This window comes from Sprattus sprattus, assembly GCF_963457725.1.
Source record: "Sprattus sprattus genome assembly, chromosome: 19".
Lineage (NCBI taxonomy): Eukaryota > Metazoa > Chordata > Actinopteri > Clupeiformes > Clupeidae > Sprattus > Sprattus sprattus.
In genome coordinates, this window is record NC_137917.1 from 9,414,259 (window position 1) to 9,433,523 (window position 19,265).

Here is a 19,265-nt window from a genome sequence, read left to right on the forward strand (position 1 = left end):
GATTCTTTGAACCTTTGTACCATCTGAGGAACCAGCCCATGTTCCCACTAGTTTTCAGTGGAACCATTGTCATCAAGAATGCGTCATCAGCGGAGGGCGTTGCACAGATGGCGGATTGCATTGATCCCCTGCAAGCTTTTGCTTGCATTCCGCTACCCCTTCAAACTGTAGTATGACATGCCCACTGACGTCATCACTGTTCCGAATCAATTTAGTGTGTGTGTGTGTGTGTGTGTGTGTAGGCTATAACTAAGTGTTATGTGTCTTTTAAGCTGTGTGTATTCAGTGCATCCAGGCCCTTTCAAGGTTTCCACATGTTGTTAATGTTTAGACTCAATGCTTGTTTTTCTTATAAGTAATCAGACCCTTCTTGCTTAAAGCATTTTAGACTGTAATGACAGCCTCAAGTCTTCTTGGGGATGATCCTACAAGCTTGGCACTCCTTTATTTTTTAAGTCTCACATTCTTCTAAACCAGAATCATTCAATCTCAACTAGTTTGGATGGGGAGCGTCAGTACACAGCCATTTTCAGGTCTCTCCAGAGATGCTCTGGCTGTGCCACCACTGCAGGACTTTCACAGAGTTTTCCTGAAGCCACTCCTGTGTTTTTTTTGGCAGACTACTTTGCGTTGTTTTGATTTTTTCGGCATCCATCTTTCCCGACAAGTTTCCCTGTCCCTAGCCACCACCGTGTTTGACTAGGAATGGTAAAAATGAGGTGATGCTCACTGCCTGGTTTTCTCCACAAATGTCATTGGGAGGTGTGGCTAAATAGGTCAATCTTTGTTTCATCAGACCAGAGGATTTTGCTTTTTATAGACTGAGAGTCGTTCAGGTGCTTTTCTGTCAGACTCCCAGCCTGTCGTCATGTGCCTTTTAGTGAGGAAGGGCTTCTGTTTGGCCACTCTACCATAAAGGCCAAATTGGTGGAGTGCTCCAATGAAGTCCTTCTGGATCTCATTGATAAGGACCACTGGGTTCTTGATTACCTGCCTGACCAAGGCCCTTCATCCCCGATTACTCAGTTGGCTGGGTGGCCAGATCGAGGAAGACTGTTGGTGGTTCCATATCTCTTCCATTTGAGAATAACTGAGGATAATGTGCTCTTGGGCAGAGTCTCAAGGACCATTGATACAAGTAGGATGCACCAGAGCTCAATTGCATAAAAAAGGGTCTGAATAGTTGTTTGATTCAGTCTTTTATATTTAATAAATCAACAAAACACTCAAAAAACCTGTTTTTAATTTTACTTGTAGAAAATTGTGGGTAGATGGATGAAAACATGAGTGAGAAACATGACAATGTGGAAAACTCGAAAGGGTCTGAAAACTTTCCGCATGCACAGTACATGTTGGGTGTTGGTGGTACAGTGGTGAGTCTTCTAAGTGGTCAACACTGGTTCATTCCCGTGCCCCCGCAGGATGCCTTTGTATGACTGATACACCGGGGGGGGGGGGGGGGGCCTTAACACCAGACCTTAACCTTTATACTGTACGTATGGTTGAGAGGCATTCCAATTGGCCTTCAAAGAACAACAGAGGAGAAGAGAAAAGGAGAGTGGAGGGGAGGAAAAGAGAGGAGAAGACAAGAATACAGACAATAGGAGAGTAGTACAGAGGAAAGGAGAGGAGAAAGAGAAAACAGGTGTGTACACACACACACACACACACACACACACACACACACACACACACACACACACACACACACACACACACACACACAGGAGGGGAGACATGAAAAGTGGCGAGGAGCAGAGAGGAGAGGTACTCTAGGCTGCCCCGTGTCCTGTGTGCCGCTAAGGGGCCAGAACCCGACCCGACCCAGGGAAAGGGGGCCGTGAACCACTTCACTTTGCTCCACACATGTTAATGTGTCGCACAGCAAAGGCTTAAAGCACAGCAGCACCAATACAGACAGACGTCTGAATGGGTAAGAGGGAGAGAAAGACAGAGTCAAAGAGAATACAGCGGAGAACAAGGCAAAAGAAAGAAAATGAGAAACACTGCACAGAGGAAGAGGGAAAAACAAGAGAGGAACAGTAACAGAGTGGAAAAACAGACAAAAGAGGAATTCTTCTATACAAAAATGTGATTGTCACGTTGTGTGTGAATGTAAGTAGTAATTTGTGAGTTTATAGATATGTGTGTGTGTGTGTGTGTGTTATCTGAAGACGTGTCTACGAGACTGGGCTGCAGCTGCACAAGCCTGCCTGCTTGATCCTCCTGGAGCCTGTTTGCTGGACCTCATATCCCACAAGCCCTCCCTCCCACACACACACACACACACACACACACACACACACACACACACACACACACACACACACACACACACACACACACACACACACACACACACACACACACACACACAGAGGAGCTGAGCGCAGGAGGATCTGCACAGCACACAGCTGCTCGCGTTCTTCAGGGAACCCAGTCGCACAGCGCCACTCAAGCGCCTAATGGTATTAATGAGGGCACCCAGGCGGCAGTAATGGAACTGGAGCATCACTGCTGCTGCAGCACAGGCCGGCGTAGGACACAGGGCTGAAGACACACACACACACACACACACACACACACACACAGGACAGGACTGCTGGACTCCTGCATGAGACAAGGGACCGGGAGAAGGCTAGGGAACGGGACACAAGAGCTGGGAATGGGCCTGAGGTTGGGCAGGGTATAGGCTTTGGACAGAACTGGGACAGGATGGACAGAACACAGGGCACAGGACCAAAACCTTACAAACTGGACAGGACCAGAAGGGACTGACAGCAAAAGAGGTGTAGTACAGAAAGTCACCTTGTGTTTGATCTAAGGGGTTCATACCATGGGCTCTGTAAAGCGCTTGAAGACAGTATGAACTGCTAATGGCTTGAGAGTGGAGAAGGCCATGTGGGAATGAAGGCCATGTGGGCTTAAGAACAATCAGACTGCTCTCTTGGGGTCTAATTCAGTCGAGGCCATGGCCAGGAATAAGTGAGGATGCAGCTTAAGTGGCTGACACTGCTCACGTCCCAGCAAATGTCTAAACACTTGCAGTTGTATGCAAATGTTTGGTCACCCCTGGGCCCCATTTGCGTAGGGCTGAAGCTAAGTTAATCAATTGTCCTTTAAGCCCATTTACATTAGCGAGCTGATTGAGAACAGGATGTATCAGCTCGTCAAAGGCTGGTTCGCATCCAAATCATGTGGTTAATTTTAACCATGCTAAACTTATCAGGACAATTGCGCGTGCACGTCATACTTCAAAAGGCATCCACAAACCAAAAAGAGGGGCGTTTTTTATCTTAGCCCTGAAAATTAGCTTGCTAAACCGCTTAGCGAGCTACGACGAATAGGGCCCTGGGGAAATTAGACTTTGTTGATTTTTTTTTTTTTTTTAGTGAAAAAAGTTAAAAGCACCCCTGCAGCAAAGACATTTTTAAACAATGAGGCTTTCTTCAAATTGTATTGCTGTGATACGAACTTAAAAAAAGATACAGAAAAGAAAAGATACAGAAATTTTGTTTGGCAGATATCACTGCTTGCAAATTATTTTTGTACACAATTAAAAGTGTCCTTATTGGGGACTACAGGACATTCCAAAAGCTACTGTTTGCATTGCTTGAAGTACTTTATGGTGTATTTAGAGGTATACTTTAAATCACTGTCTTGTTGTAGAGAACAACATCTTGTAGGCTTCAGTTTCTTGACTGAGTCCAAAATATTTGCGTTCTGAATTTGCTGATATTAGAGGAATCCATTCTTCCCTTCACTGGTATGTTTCCTGTGCCATTGGCTGCTAGAAAATCCCAACCAGAATAGATCCGCCCACATGCTTAACAGTTGTCAAGGGATTCTTCTCATCAAATGCAGCTCCTTTATTCTCCAAAAACACCTTTGGTGATTATGGCCAAATAACACAATTCTAACTTTCCAAATTAAATGTGTTAAGATTTTACATGGCATACTTCATCAATATTTAATATTAAGTTGATGGTAAAGTTTACCGTTGATGGACCTTCAAGACAGACAATCTCAGTTGTGAAACACATGATGGGTTTGGTCAGCTTTTTTGCCCAGCAGCCATGCAGTCTTATTTGAAAATGTTCTTGGTCCTCAAGTTCTAGCCTTGCCCTTAACAGCCATTTCTTAATAACTTTTCAGTCATTGGAAATGGAAAACTGGAAATGATTTGGCCTTTTTTTAAATATTTGCTTTGTGGGCAGGTTCATTCAGATCCTCGGTCAGTGAGACAGAGGCCTTGTTGAGTTTTGCCTTAACATTTGAGGAGTCAGAGCAGAGGGTTGATCAGCTTTTGGAATGTTCAATGACAACTCTTGACCTGCGTTAAGTTAATGTTATTTTCTTGCTGCAGGGGTTGTATCTACTTCTTTTCACCTCAAAAATCAACTAAATTGTGATTTTTCAAAGAGGTGCCCAAACTTTTACGCACAACCGTAAAAAAGAGAACCTTCTGTGTTCACAAGGCTAGGCATTTATGCCTCCTCAAAGGCAAAGATAAATGATAAAAGTGCAACTTTTACCTTAAAGAAATCTCCCAAAAAACTTGGCCTAGAGTTCTACGTTAGGTGTTAATTACCAAAGTCAGCTTGGCATTCAGGCTTTTCTATTCAGGCAGCCTCATGGGTAATCCTTGGCCTTCTTTTGATAGGCACTGTAAGGCCAATTAGGAGTCCCCCAATTTGAAGTTGCCAGCCGTGTACGGAGACCCTTGGTGCCATCTTGTAGAGATGCATGATTTCTGCAGATATTCGATATGCTGATATTTTCAAACTCATTTTGGCCAATCGCTGATGCCAATACTGATATTAACACCTCTTTTTTATTCATTGAGGAGAATGCCAAGTCACCCCTGCATTAGAATTTACCTCTTACTCTTAATGTGATGACCTAAATGTATACATTGGTTCATGAAAAATAACAAAATGATTTCAACTTGGACTAGATGTAAATTATTAGATGATTTTTTTTAACCTGCAAATACAAATATAATTCTCATCCTCCTTGGTTTGTATGCCTCCAAGAGACTTTATTGGCCAGGGACATTGGCAGAAAGTTTGTACGTCATGCCCTTATTATCGTGCATCCCTTTCATCATGACTCCACACTTGTTGTGAAAGTAAAAATCCTTTTTTGTTTTTCTTTGACAGCCAGTGTTTCGCACAATGTAAGTTTGTCTCCGTTGTGTCGCACAATTGGTGCACAATCAATATGTGACCTTGACCTATGACAATCTGTGTCACACGCGCACAAACATATACAGCCTCACACAAACAAACAGAGTAAAAGCTTAAAATGCACGCCTTTAAGGACCACTGCACAAAAACGACTGACACAAAACTCAAATAAACATCAACAACAACAACAATTATTGGTCTTATTTTCAGCCCCTCACACCTAACATAACAGTACAATTTGGTTATGTACAATTCTGCCTCAACCACTCAACAATTGAGTAAAGTTCCAGTAAATGGTTCTTTTCAAACCACCCAAAATGAATGGGGACCTGCAATAATGATGTCATTCTAAAGAAAGAGTAAAAAGTGCAGTCCATAGAGACATTTTGGATGATAAGGCCACTAGGGGGTGATGGGGAGCTGCAAGAGGTACACTCCGGCAGGTAAAACAAATTCAGATTTCAAATTAAAGGTATGATTTTTGTCTCTCATTACAAAACATTAGGGGCATCTAGGAAAAAAAGTCTTAAGCATGACTCTATAACACAGTCTGAAACAAAGATAAAAAAGAGTGGAGTTGAAAATATAAGAATAACAATCCCAAATATCACCATAATAAGTCATTTCTGCTTCATTCAACATATATCTTACTGACTTGCAACCATCAATACTTAGGTATACTTAAGGACACCCAAGCCTCACCTGTGGTTGCCTTCACAGAGTGCTTCTGGAGGAAGTCCAACGTTTGGGCCAAGGCCTTCTTGTTGCAGTGGGTGGAAAGCTCTTCATTACATTCAAAACACCTGAAGAAATCCATTTAAAACCTTAATTGCAGCGACATGTGTAATGTGTGAGGTATTGTCCCATTTTTTGCCCCATGGCTAAGACGGCACTGAAGAATGTCAAAGAACCAAAGCAGATGCTGTGCAAATTATATTACACTGGAGAATTTATTAATAATTTAAATTTAGTAGGGGGATTAACCAATCAATCACGATCCGTTCATCAATGCTTCTTTATCTACCGCAGAGAACATGTCAGGGATATACTTTCTAGAACTGCTGAGAAGCCTTTCATTCATGCATAGTCCCTGTGGACAAAAGCAACCAATTAAGCGGCTCAGAATCTTTAGGCAGTCAGTGATTGGTGCATCAGATAGAGTATTCTCACCAGGCCTTCCAGGTGCTGAGGCTGATGGTGATGCAGTGGACCTCTGTGTGATGGGTCTGCTGGTGCTTGGTGGCGTGTTGGCTCTCTGACTGGTTACAGCCCTGGAGGAAAACAAGAAGCAAACAGGTAAACGATATGATGAGCCCCCTATGAATGTTGGGATAGCCTTTTTATCACTGGTGGGAGGTCAGAGGACTGCAGTCATGATTATGAAATGAACTCAGAGACAGTGCGTAGAAACAGACAGGGAAGCAGGAAGGGAGAGAGAGAGAGAGAGAAAACGAAAGAGAGAGAGAGGGCACAGGGCACAGACTGATACAGACAGTCAGAGGTGGAGCACATTTCTGCCTTCAAAGCATATCATATTTTGCTGCTCTTTACAGCTACATGATATCCCAAAGGCCATGACATTGTCAGTGTGTGTGTGTGTGTGTGTGTGTGTGTGTGTGCGTCAAACTCTTTTCTCTCCCCAAGCACCACCTCACCTGAAAGCCGCACTTGAGGCACACGAGGATGTCGTGGGAGCCGGCAGACTCCCCCTCGTTCACGTTCCTCTCCCGTAAACACTCGCCGCACACGGACCACACGTTGCCTGTGACTGCCTTCTTCACCGCGCTCAGGTCCACTGCCTTGCCGACATGCTGGCACATAAGGCCTGCACACAGAGAGAACACGTCCCCAACATCACAATTTGACTCCAGCTGGTGCAATGCCCAAAGCAGTAAAGACATAACAAGGCAGACGTATAAATGTCAGCAAATGACACTTCAGCCTGCCTCTCTGGCATTGTTTCGTAATAATGTCTCTGCAAGGCCAAACTCATCAATCATTTTCCATACAGTAAGGGGTAGTGTTCTACTTACCACCAACTTCATCCGAGGACTCCTCATCCCGTGGTTTCTTCGGCTTGCTAGTCCGCTTTGTCATGTCGACGGACTTTAAAGAGAAAGGGTCTTTGAGCCGCATCTGTCTGTGAAATGATAGACAATTGCTTAAAGGTTCTTCACGGGAACTGTGAGAGGCATGACTTGAGCCTGTGAAAGCTTGGCTAACTTGCATAGGTTAGAATAGCTAAATAAAGAGCAGTTTCAGGGCAAGACTTAAATATAGCACACAGCCATCAGGGAATTAAAGAAAAACATTTCATGGCCTTTGAGCCTCCTTATACATTCCTCCTTTTCTCTGCATTTCTGTCTCTTCGGGTACAGAAGCCTACTTATAGGATCAGCGCTTTTTATAGTTTGTAGATTCAGATAACTACTGAAATACTGAGCAAGGCACATCTTGTCCCATATCATCTCCTTGCATGATTCATTATGATAACCAGACCAGAGAACATCAGATACTAACTCATCTACTGCAAGGAAATAATCTATAACTCGGTGTTATCTATACTTAACTAACTTGAACATATCAGATTTGGTTTGCGTGTGGCAATACCGGTCAAAGCAGCTTGACGTTTAAGGTTACCATTACCCAATGACCCCCCCCCCTCCCATATTACCGCTTACTTCACTCTCGTTAATTATGAGGGGCCTTATGATTTTCTGGATGATCTGCTAAGTTAATTGAGAGCGTTTGTAACTTTCCAATTTGTTTAATGAACACACTTGCTTTGCGGCGTACTTGGATGTAAAACGTCTCACGTAGTTTGCTAACCTCGCAGTTTCAAGGGAAGGCAAGGCAAGGGAGACAGCTGGATAGTTAGCTCATCAGTCAGCCAACGCGTTTATTTGCTATGGTGAATTATATCCATTAAGACATGTAAAACACCGGGTGACTAAACAATCTATAGACGTTAGAGAAGTCAGTATGAAGAGCAATCAGACTGCGCCTGTAACTGCAGCATAATTTACTAGACAGCTCCCCAGGAAACTGACACTTTGAAAGAGTTAATTAATGACAACTCACCCCTTTTGCTGTTCTGCTCTGTCCTGGCTAACTAGCTTGTGGGTAACTGGTTCACAATGTAATACTACAATCCAGCGCAATGCTAACTATAGCCCCTAGACAACTCCGCAAACTGTTTAGAGAAATGTTAACTATGTATTGAAAGATAAAAATGTTTTTTAAGATCAAATCATACACTTCTTCAGGTAACACAACTGAGAACATTTCGATACCATTACAACCACAGAAAGTCACATGTTCACTTTGCTGAAGTCAACATTTGACCCACTACGGTATCCTATTTAGGCCAAACCTTAGTCGATAAATTTGCGATTTCAAAATACAGGCTCTTTCAGTTGCTGTTAAACGGTTGTTCCATGCGATAGTCGTGCACGTATGATCATTCATATGCAGGTACTATTTCAAATATAATATCGCCATGTTAATTGTGAAATTGAGCTTGCGAAACATAGCATTGTATTACACTGACAAATTGACGTAAAAACGCACGACATTGCATTAATCCTCTATTCCGTGCCCTCATTTCTACGTATGGTATACTGTCAGTTACGCTATTTAAGGGATATAAAGACCTTGATATTCTCTCGATGGTGAACATATTTCAGAGGAATCATAATTTAAACTCAACCAAAGCTTCTGCAAAAAAAATAGTGGGAAATGCACTAGCAGCATTTACTGCACGTTCTCCGACTTGTTTGATCCTCGTAGTGTCCCGTACATTCTCACGCAAAACGTAGGATGCGAACTGACCCCTGCATAACCACTGTACTGCACAGCGGGGCTAGTTAGCTAGTAGTAGCGATAGTACAGGTCCGTTACGCAACTGTATTAAATATATTGATTTTGGGTTTGCTATTGCGCTGGTCATGGCGCTGAACAGTTGTTTGAAAGTGTCAAGAATTATCCCGCGTGTCTTGCACAGAAATGCCATTCATCTGGCTTGTACCACAAGAACATTGAAGAACTGTCTCGGAACACATTCCCTGTGCGTGCAGTGTGAGTGTTGACATCACCATCCAAGTAGACTGACAAAGTCAGATCCGTCTCCGCCCTAAAATAAATCACTACAAGAGACGTTTATGTTAATGTGTATGTCGGAGAAAACCCCTGAGACCATTTATGTATGGTTTGCCGTTATCTGTTACCCAGTGTTACTTTGTGAAACTCGGCAAATGTCGATGACATTTGACGAAACGCTGGACAGTAAAGTTAGCTGTGCCTGCCAGTCCACTATACCTATACTGAGCGGGCAGAGTGTTTTTAGTTTCAGTTGTGCTTTTTGGTGTGTGATTAGCAGATGTTTATATTTTTCATTTTCAGATACACCCCCTGTGACCTGCAGGGGGGGAACTCAATGGCGTTACTTCAGTTCTTCCAAAGAGATCGACGTGTCTTACGAGGAGCTGAAGAAGTTGCTTGCTGCAGGAACAGCTTCAGTGATCGACGTGCGTGAGCCATGGGAACTCAGGGAATACGGAAACATTCCGGGGTCAATAAACGTGCCTTGTAAGTATTTCTTTGCTGTTACAAAACGTTCATACGGTGCCCATTCTAAGATTACTGTGGATGACAGTGGCTGTTTCAGTTGTTTAAAACACTGATCTAAAACTGCTTTGTGCGCCGTGTAGTCCTTTTCATAGACACCGTCTTTAGACGCATCATAATGTACTCTCTGGTACCCTATTTATTGCGGGAATTGTACAGAAAACTCACGGAACGGGTGCTAAGTAACGGAGAGGACATTCAGAGACAAGGTAATTTGAGGTTTGCGGTTGGTTTGTACATTGTTCGACTTTTGTGTATCACCTGCAGTGGGACAGGTGAGCAATGCACTACAGCTCAGTCCTGAGGATTTCAAGGAGAAGTATGGGGGGACCATGCCGTCGCAGACCGAGAACGTCGTTTTCACCTGTCTGGCTGGAGTGAGGAGCAAAACTGCCTTGGACACAGCGGCCTCCTTGGGCTATTCAAAGTAGGACTTCAATACCAACAATCAGTGCTATTCAGAATGGACAATAATACATCCAAATGTAACCCATGTTGTTGGATGCCTTCTTCATAAGAAGGCTAGTATTTTATTTATTTTTTTAAGTAATAATTTTTTAGAAGTAACCTGATGACTTTGAGGGTAAAACTGTTTTTGCATAATGATGAAATGGACATCACCTGTCTGGAGTTTTATAATGATCTCTTGTCAAAGCTGAAAAACTTTTCTCCTTTCTATTAAGGTAATATTTCAGTTAGTCTGTCGCTTCAATGTCTCCCTTTTCACTTTCAGGGTTAAACACTTTCCTGGAGGTTGGCAGGACTGGGCAAAACATGAAATATTACAGACCAAAGAATGATCTTCTGGATGAGTTTGTGGTTGAACCAATGGTGAAATAATGTTGCACAAACATGATTTTCCTAATCTTTACAACGCAGCATTTCGCCACCATACCAATTTCAGAGAGGTGACAATTGTAAATAAATAAATAGTTGTTCTCTGTGACTGGATTATACGGCTTATGATGCTACCACAAAGTGCAGGTTCTAAAGTTGCAGTTTAAATTCAGGTTGTGAAACCACTTTAAAGGGCTTCCGACAGTGCTTACCAGCTTACAAATGGTTGGTGACCTGTGACCATCTGTTATGGATGTTGAATATAAAGCATAAATAATGTGTGAGATTTCAGCCATTTCCATCATTGTTTTTTTCCATAGTCTACAGACAATATTGGACATTTAAGAATATATTTTGCAGATAGGTCTGTTGCTAATGTTTTCAGCAATGCATTCATAAGAATGAATGGAATGCATTCCACATAATTTTGTATCCTTCTGAATAAAAGACTTATTAAAGCTTTGTCATTGTTTTCTATACTAAACTAATTAAGCTTTATATACATTAATATACAGACATAACCAGAACAAGTGAAAGTTATCCATATATTTCATTTTCTGTATTAAAACCTTTTTAATTATCATGGTTACTTACCATCTCAGTTTCTTTTGGCAACATAGCTATGGACGAATCTTGTCTTGCATCAGTTGTGAGATAGCAGATAACAAAAACTAGAAAAGTAAGCTGGGTAACTACTGCAGAAATGTTTGGAAAAGAATAGAAGGTAAATCTTATGTAGGTTCATCAAGGTTTACGCAAAGGCACTTGCATTTGATCACAGTCCAATAGTTAGCAGTGGAATACTTGGCTCCTTGCATGATGGGTCATTTGTTCTGCCCTAATTGCAATAACTCATGGCATTTCTTCACCACAACACTACAAGTTGGCCTTCTCTTTTTCCCTTGGCCATCAGCACGTTCCAGTGTCATGTCTGATGGATGGGTGGCTGAGGTTGAAACAGCAGGCAGCTCTAAGCATGGGGCTCAGGGCACACTCATATGCCACTTTGCTAGGCAATTCAGAGTTGGTTGGTTGTTAGGCAATGTATGGAGCACAGGTTCCATGGCTGGTGGTCTTAGGAGCTGACAAAGTTATCAGTGTGCTAAACTGATCAACCAAGTTACTCCTTGCATAATGACTGTGGTAGCACATAGCATAGCTTGTCTCTCACTCCATGGGTTTAGTGAATGCATATTTGTTCATACAGTCAGGTGGATAACTCTTATGAAACTACAGGTTACATGGATTACACTAATATACTATTCTATTCTGTGAAATATATTTATATTGCTGTGGTGTTCCGTTAATATCTTACAGGCAAAGCTATCTTTGGTTATGTGGAATAGGCTACAATATGTTTCTATTCTTTTCAGTGCTTAGTAATTCTATTCTATTAAAGATATCTATATTGCTGTGGTGTTCCTTTAATATCTTACAGCCTTGATATGAGGAGAGCAGAGGAGGTGGTCACAGCTTGCTTTCCTCAGCCATGTGACAGTGCCAATAAAGACCGATTTATGCGTTTACAAAGTAATGACTTCATTTCGCCTAAAAATAGCAGCAGTGAGGCATCGGCTGCAGCAAATGGATGAATAATGCGATGCAATGTAATGAGATAATGTGTGGACCAGCATTGGTGAGCAAAATACCGCCTCGGTGCTGGAGCTCATCTAATCTTACCTCACACCTCTGAGACACACTGAGACCAGCCATCTCCCACATGCACGCTAGAGCCCCAGATATTTGGAAAGAATCTCGCAAAACAAATTTGATCAATGAGTCACTATCATTGCCGCATGGGGGTACATTTGTAAATGTATGCCGATGACACTGTTGTACACACATTCAAAAACAGCGGAGCTAGAAGAGGCTAACTGCTGCTATGAAAAGGATGCTGAATGGCTTGATCATTGAACATCACTGAACCAATGTATTGCCAATTAATTTGAATATGCACAGCGTCACACTTATTAAATATGTCCTGATTGCATAGGCAGAAACACCATACCCCTGGCAGGTACTACCAAGCCAGGCAGTTTTCAGGTTAGAGGCCAGTCTAAAAGCAACATTGCCATCTCCCATTGGCAGTAGGATGATTGGATGAAGATTGGGCCCATGTATTTGTCATATGAATGGTGTTTCTGCCTATGGACATATTCAATAAGTGTGGAGCTCATGTGCATATTCAAATTAATTCCAAAAGAAACTTGTAATACAAAAAATGTTACTTTTCATGGGTACTTTAATTGTGTAAAGTTTTATTTTGATAGGAGGTGTATTTTTTTGCCATGCAAATTTAGCACACATCTCAGATTGATGAGAATTAAACATATTTCCTCAACTAGGATTTCTTAGGACTTTTAGTATGTAGTTCTGGACACCTCATAGAAATGATCTATGCTGAAAAAAACTCTTTTACAATTAGCCTGTCGTAAAACGCTATTTTGCCTGGACTATACGTGTTGGGGCAGGCTGGAGAAACTGGAAAAGTTATTAGACCAAATTAGTCCTTGTATTAACAAACGGGAAAAAAAAATCTGGATAAAAAAAAACATTTTAGTATCTTCACTGTCAGATATTTGATCAACATCAGCTTGTGAGCCTTTTTCCTTCTGAGAATTATTCTCTTTTCTTAAATCGGTGTCTAGAGTAAATAATAAAAAATGGCTGGACCCCTCCTTTTTCTGTTCACTTTCACTGGGATAACACTGGATGACTTTAAAATCTACACGATTAACTTCCAGAGGTTGTACTGTATCCTTTCATAGCACAGCCTTTTGACAGTCAGCTTTCTCTGTGAAATCCTCTACTCAGTGGAACGCCCTACCAGATGACATAAAGAGTATTAATTCTATTAGTAGCTTAAAAGTCAAATTGAAAAATCTGTTGCAATGCATCTAATGGTAACATGTATGTTTAATATTGTACGTGGTCCCTTGCAAATAATAAATAAATAAATAGTAAAAATGACTAAAAGCATAGAGAAGGGAAAGGAGTTGCTGGCAGTGATGAATTGGTTAATTCATTTGGGATAATTACAACTTAGCCAATGTGAAGACCTGTCTGTATCAGTTGTTGAGACATTATAAGCATAATGAAATAAATGAAAATGAACCAAAAAAATGAGATTTCAGTACCTCTCTTTGCTGTACAGTATGTGTCAAGGAAACAAGGACGTCCGTGTATAATGCCATTGTGTTTTCTATGGAACCTTGACTATTGACCAGAGCATAAAGACTCAGGGTTAAACGCTTTCCATACCATGATAATAACACTCTTTAGTCTATTTACAACCTTTAACCACAACAGGTGTAAAGTCCTGACTGCACCTGTGTGACTTCCAGCTTGAATGAATGCCTTCTACTGTAACATTAATTCCCCCCAAAATATGCTTTGGTTTTCCATGTGTATCATAATCCTAATCCAATAACCCTTAGCATTTATGCCCACATTTCTCACTGATACCCCCTAACCTCCCATGTACCTGCTCCATAACTCTATCTTGCTCTCGCTGCATAGGGGAACCATGGCGAAGAACTTTACTGGCTGTGGCCTACATACAATATATCCTCCCTGTGCCCATCAGGGCTCATCATATCAATGCTGAAGCTATCTCTAATGGCCCTGGCTGCCTCAAAGTCTTTCAGCCCATCAATCTCCTGGCGGGCCCCTGGCAGAAGGCTCCGCGGCGGGTCGGGCACTGTGTGGTGTGGAGGTTCGACATTCCAGAGGTGCTGGCTCATGTTTAGGGCTGGGCTTCGAGTATAAGAAGGGTGAGGAGAGAGCTAGGGAGCAGCACTTCTCAGCCCAGCTCTCCACATCCAAACCACCTCCTCCAGCTCCCAGAGAAAAGAGGCAGAGGGACAGAGCAACGACTGATAGAGATTCAGAGCCCCAGCACACAGCGAAGATGAGCTACAGCCCAGAAAGGATTTCGTCGTACCGTCGGCATTTTGAAGAATGCAGCTCCACATCCCTCCAGGTGAGGGTGTCTAGCCCATCACCATCCCGCCAGGACCCCCGGCAGCAGCGTGCTGCCAGCTACTCCCGGTCGGCTGTGGCCGCAGCTGGCAACGGCATGGCGATGGGACGCAGGACAGCCTCCACCTCCCGCAAGGCCCTGATGGGGAGGTAAGCTCCACCCAGGGGGATAGCACGGGGCACCTCAGGATGAGAGGGTTCATCTAGAGGTTGCAGATCTAAGTCCCTTCTGATGTCAGCCCAAATAGTGTGTGTGAGGACTGCAGGGCTCTGTAGGAAAACTGGCAGATAGGTACATTTTCTTGCCCCCTTTAGTTTGCCATAATGCTGTTCTACATGAGGGGATAATTTGCTTTGTTAGGTCAAGGCAGAGGGATCCATTTTTAAAGTAGAATTTTATATTAATATCAGCAAAAAAAACATATAAGAAACACACAGATCAATCTGAGGTGAGAAGTACAAGCTACAGATTTATTTGTTAATGGCCTGACTAGCAACAAAGCAGCATTAAGTTACATTTGTATACTGACCATGCGATTAAAGAAAAGAAATATCTAGAGACAATGTTTTGTTTCACATCATGACATGAATTCTAGAGCTGACATAGGACACAAATGGTAGACTCTGTAAGCAAGACTAGAAGCATTATTTTCTTAAACTAAAAATGAATAATCAATTATAGCCTATAACTCATATTGTTTATGAAAGCCAGTCAATGACTGCCTGAACAACTATAATCCCCCTGAGTTTTGCTGCTTTCACCATGTGCATTCCCCTTTACACGGCGAGATTAACAGCAGACTGTCCACAATATGTGAGTCTAATAAATCATACACTTAATTCAGTTTGTCAGTGATACAAATAGAATGGTCGATATTAAGGGCGACAATTAAATGGAAGGTTCAGCCACACTTCTCACATTTTGATACATATTCAGTCATATCATGCTCTGATTAATTTCTTGAACTGTAGCGGCGCAAGCATGGGCACCGTTTGTACGGGAGGAGATGCGGTAGATCTGGAAGCTGCTTCCGCTGAGAATCAAGAATTCCTCAGCACTCGCACCAGTGAGCGCAAAGAGATGGTCGTGCTGAACGACAGGCTGGCTGCATACATCGAGAAGGCAAGTGGATTCCACCCTGGCTTTCTTTTACACTTCATTTGTTATTAATGCACACACCCCCCCACCCCCTTGAATACTGAGATTCAAGAAACTCTTGGAACCAGACAGAGCCCTTAAAAGACCCACACTCACAAATACTTAAATTCAGCTTCTAATTCATAGCCTATTTGATTCTCCTGGAATCGACTCGTGTTTTCTAGGCCCATCTTTGACAGAATTTGTCTGATTTGTTTCCGCTTGAGTGTGCGGCACAGACTGGCTGTGTCTAAATGCGCCTTCTGGCTGCGAAGACGGAGCAGCACATTACTTGCACTTCTTTGGGCATCAAGCATATTCAAGCATGTAGCGCTCGCACACAGGGGCCATAATTTATGTGTCCTCCTGTCCCCAAAGGTTCGGTCACTGGAGCAGCAGAATAAGCTGCTGGAGGCGGAAATCGAGGGCCTGCAGAACCGATTCCTGAAGCCCACGGGCCTGCGCATGCTGTATGAGGAGCAGCTCAAAGAGCTCAGGAGGCTTGCCGATCAAATGAGAAAGCAGCGGGTTTGTCTGATTCACTATCATAAATACTTTCTTAGTAGGCCTATGCCCGCTTGAACAAATATGCATCGGATCATCAACGGACCCTTTACTGACAGCAGTGTCAGACACATGTTCTAGGCTACGGCTTACTTATTTTACCGGTGTTTAAATTAAATTTCTTCACAGACACATACCAAATTAGTAACCCGTCATAAATCTATTGGTACAAATAGTGTGCTCTAACTACTGATGATGTCATACTTTTGCTTCCATTTTTAAGGACCTGGCTGTTGCTGCCAAAGACGCCACGAATGGACAGCTTGAGATGATGAAGGTCAAATATGAGGAAGCTGTGGAACTGAGGAAGAAGGCCGAGATGGACATCGAGCTTTTCCGTCCGGTTAGACTGGCAGTTTTAAGATTAATGATTAAGATGAATGCTGTTGATATGTCGACCACTATGGAATGGCTTACTTGCAACCGTGTGCATACAGGATGTTGACGCAGCCACCTCCTCTCGGATCGCTCTGGAAAAACAACTTGAGAACCTGGAGGCCGAAATTGAGTTCCTGAAGAGGGTTCAAGGACAGGTACGTTTATTTATTCATTATCAACAGTCACCAAGATAGATCAAGCCACAATTTTGCAGTTGATAAATTATGTGAAATGATATAATTCCCTCAGGAAATCGAGGAACTGATGAAACAAATCTATTCTTCTCATGCCACTGCCGGAGACGCCTTCGCCCTCCCAGACATCGCGGCTGCTCTTAAGCAGATTCAGCAGGAATATGATGTCATCGCGGCAAAGAATCTTCAGGTACCACATTAAAAGGCCCCTTACCGAACATCAATAATTCAGACCTAATTTGATATACATCAACATCTATTTACTTGCAATGTGTTTTTGCCCTCCTCAGGAAATGGATTCGTGGTATAATTCAAAATTCGAAGATTTAAACAATAAAACCACAAACCATGTGGACAAAGTGCGTGGTGCACGAGAGGAGCTTGCATCCGCCAAGAAAGATGTAGGTTTGCTTTTGCTCTTGAATTTCAGCATGTCTCAAACTATTAACATATTCATTACAAATAAGAGGTGCACAGAAAATAGTGTGAAGAGCACTTCTATATCCACAGATTCAAGGCAAAGAGAAGGACATGGAAGGTCTGAAGACCAAAAACGATGGTCTGGAGGCACAGCTTCTTGCAGCTCAAGAGAGACACAAGAAAGAGCTGGAGGCTCTCCAGGTGAGTCCGTATTACAGTTTAAATAGCTGAGATGATTAGATAAGCACGTTTAATTTTTTACCTGCTAAATACTAGTCAGGGGACATAATATATTACTGCAAAGATTTATCAATGTATATACACCATTTAGGCCAGGATCGAAGCTCTTCAGCTGGAGCTGAAAACCACAAAGGGGAGAGTCGCACAGCTTCTCATGGAATACCAGGACTTGCTGAATGTTAAGATGAGCCTGGAGATTGAGATCACTACATACAGGTAAGGGAGGTGTTTCATTAAATACACAAATCAACACAAATTATATTTCACCATGGAGCCCAACAATGCTGCTGTGTCTTTCTCATACAGGAAGCTGATTGAGGGCGAGGACATCCGCATCACCAGTATGGTGCAGGGGGTGATGGGCACGATGGCCATCAGTGCTGGGGCAAGTGGCGCTATGGGTCTCGGGGCCATGGGAGCCGGAATGGCTGGCGGAACTGGAATAGGGGCGGGAGCAGGAGCTGGAATGAGTGCTGGAATGGCGGGTGGACTAGGTTCCGGAGCTGGGGCTGGATATGGAGCTAGTGTTGGAGCTGGAGCTAGAGCTGGAGCTGGATATGGAGCTGGAGCTGGAGCTGGAGCTGGAGCTGGAGCTGGATATGGAGCTGGAGCTGGAGCTGGAGCTGGAGTGGCCGGAATGGGGGCAGGAACAGGAACGGGTGCGGGAATGGCCGCCCAAATGGGAATGGGGGCTGGTGGTCTCGGCGCCGGAAACGGTGGAGCTGCTAATGGGAGAAATGGAGCCGGTCTGGGAAATGGAGCCCACGGCCATACCATTGCCACCTACTCCGAAGAGCAGGCCGTGGAGATGATTGAGAGGAAGACCGTGCTCATTAGGTAACAAGGAGCATCAAACGCCATTCACACACTCACTGTGAACTCAATTTAAACACATGGTGTACAGCATATCTCAAGGGATTCCAATCATGGGGTGTGCTGATAACATACTAAATTCTTTCTGTTTTGTAATCCATTGAAATATTTACATCAGTTTTTCATATTTTGATTCCTTCTGCCTTTGCTCAGAACAGTTAAAAACGAGGACGACACCCTGGAGAGTGACACACAGGAGAGGAGCTACATCATTGAAGGAGCTGCCGATGAGGAAGAGGAATAGAGTGAGAGGGGGGACCTGCCCTGTCCACTCACCCTTGACCTCACACTGGTGGCCCTGGGTCTGGGCTCTGACCTTTGACCTTGGCACAACACCATGAAGATGTCTACATTTGCAAAATGCTTCTCTCTCTCTCTGTGGGTTCAAAGCTTGCTGTGAAGGTTTTGAAATCCATCATGTGCCTTACTACTGCTTCCTTGCAATTAAATAAAGGCTCTCAGCATCCATTTCGCTGGTCCTGTGGTTCATTGTAGTAGTTGTGATTGGTTTATCATCGGTTTTTTTGGGAGTTTTGGACTCTTATATGCAGTCTGACATGCCTCGATGTTTTTGTATATTTCCCCTAACTAAAAACATTGAGGCAAAAGTGGCATGTATAATTATATTCTAGAAGACCTCAGCAATAATAACATGACAGTAAAAGGATATCATATATACAGTATATCCTATGTTTTTTACATATATTTCATCTTGTGTCTTATGTCCCCATTGGCATTGTATCATTATCTTCCTCTCTTTCTCTCTCTCTTTTTCTCTCTCTCTCTCTCTTTCTCTTTCTCGCTCTCTCTTTCTCTCTGCTCCTC

The 19,265-nt window shown here is 43.0% G+C and overlaps 3 protein-coding genes across 4 annotated transcripts in view; 2 read left to right on the forward strand and 1 right to left on the reverse strand.

The window, feature by feature from the left end:
* usp45 (ubiquitin specific peptidase 45) overlaps nt 1-8,494 on the reverse strand; it is a 52,957-nt gene extending 44,463 nt beyond the window's left edge. For both annotated transcript variants that reach the window (XM_080858523.1, XM_080858524.1), the window contains exons 1-5: nt 8,271-8,494; nt 7,223-7,329; nt 6,845-7,014; nt 6,360-6,460; nt 5,892-5,992 (exon numbers count right to left, since the gene is read on the reverse strand). In XM_080858523.1, coding sequence (XP_080714649.1) covers nt 5,892-5,992; nt 6,360-6,460; nt 6,845-7,014; nt 7,223-7,325 — 475 coding nt within the window. In that variant the 5' untranslated portion in view covers nt 7,326-7,329; nt 8,271-8,494. The remainder of the gene's footprint in view (nt 1-5,891; nt 5,993-6,359; nt 6,461-6,844; nt 7,015-7,222; nt 7,330-8,270) is intronic.
* A 551-nt stretch (nt 8,495-9,045) lies between these two features.
* On the forward strand, nt 9,046-11,104 carry tstd3 (thiosulfate sulfurtransferase like domain containing 3). The gene is made up of 4 exons (XM_080857991.1): nt 9,046-9,266; nt 9,591-9,776; nt 10,083-10,242; nt 10,549-11,104. The coding sequence occupies exons 1-4, from the start codon at nt 9,137-9,139 to the stop codon at nt 10,613-10,615; spliced, it is 543 nt and encodes a 180-aa protein (XP_080714117.1). The 5' UTR covers nt 9,046-9,136; the 3' UTR covers nt 10,616-11,104.
* A 3,458-nt stretch (nt 11,105-14,562) lies between these two features.
* LOC308380116 (desmin) lies at nt 14,563-18,684 on the forward strand (the record flags this gene model as incomplete). The annotated part of the gene is made up of 11 exons (XM_080857389.1): nt 14,563-14,783; nt 15,606-15,756; nt 16,150-16,299; nt 16,559-16,678; nt 16,773-16,868; nt 16,963-17,097; nt 17,198-17,308; nt 17,418-17,528; nt 17,659-17,783; nt 17,874-18,404; nt 18,594-18,684. 11 exons carry the CDS (start codon nt 14,563-14,565, stop codon nt 18,682-18,684), a joined length of 1,842 nt encoding a protein of 613 aa, XP_080713515.1.
* Nucleotides 18,685-19,265: the final 581 nt, after the last annotated feature.

Coding starts and splice junctions, on each gene's coding strand:
- tstd3 (XM_080857991.1), top strand. CDS start 9,137: ATGGCGCTGAACAGTTGTTTGAAAGTGTCAAGAATTATCCCGCGTGTC. Junction 9,777..10,082: donor GGGGTCAATAAACGTGCCTT/GTAAGTATTTCT, acceptor TATCACCTGCAG/TGGGACAGGTGAGCAATGCA. Junction 10,243..10,548: donor GCCTCCTTGGGCTATTCAAA/GTAGGACTTCAA, acceptor TTTCACTTTCAG/GGTTAAACACTTTCCTGGAG.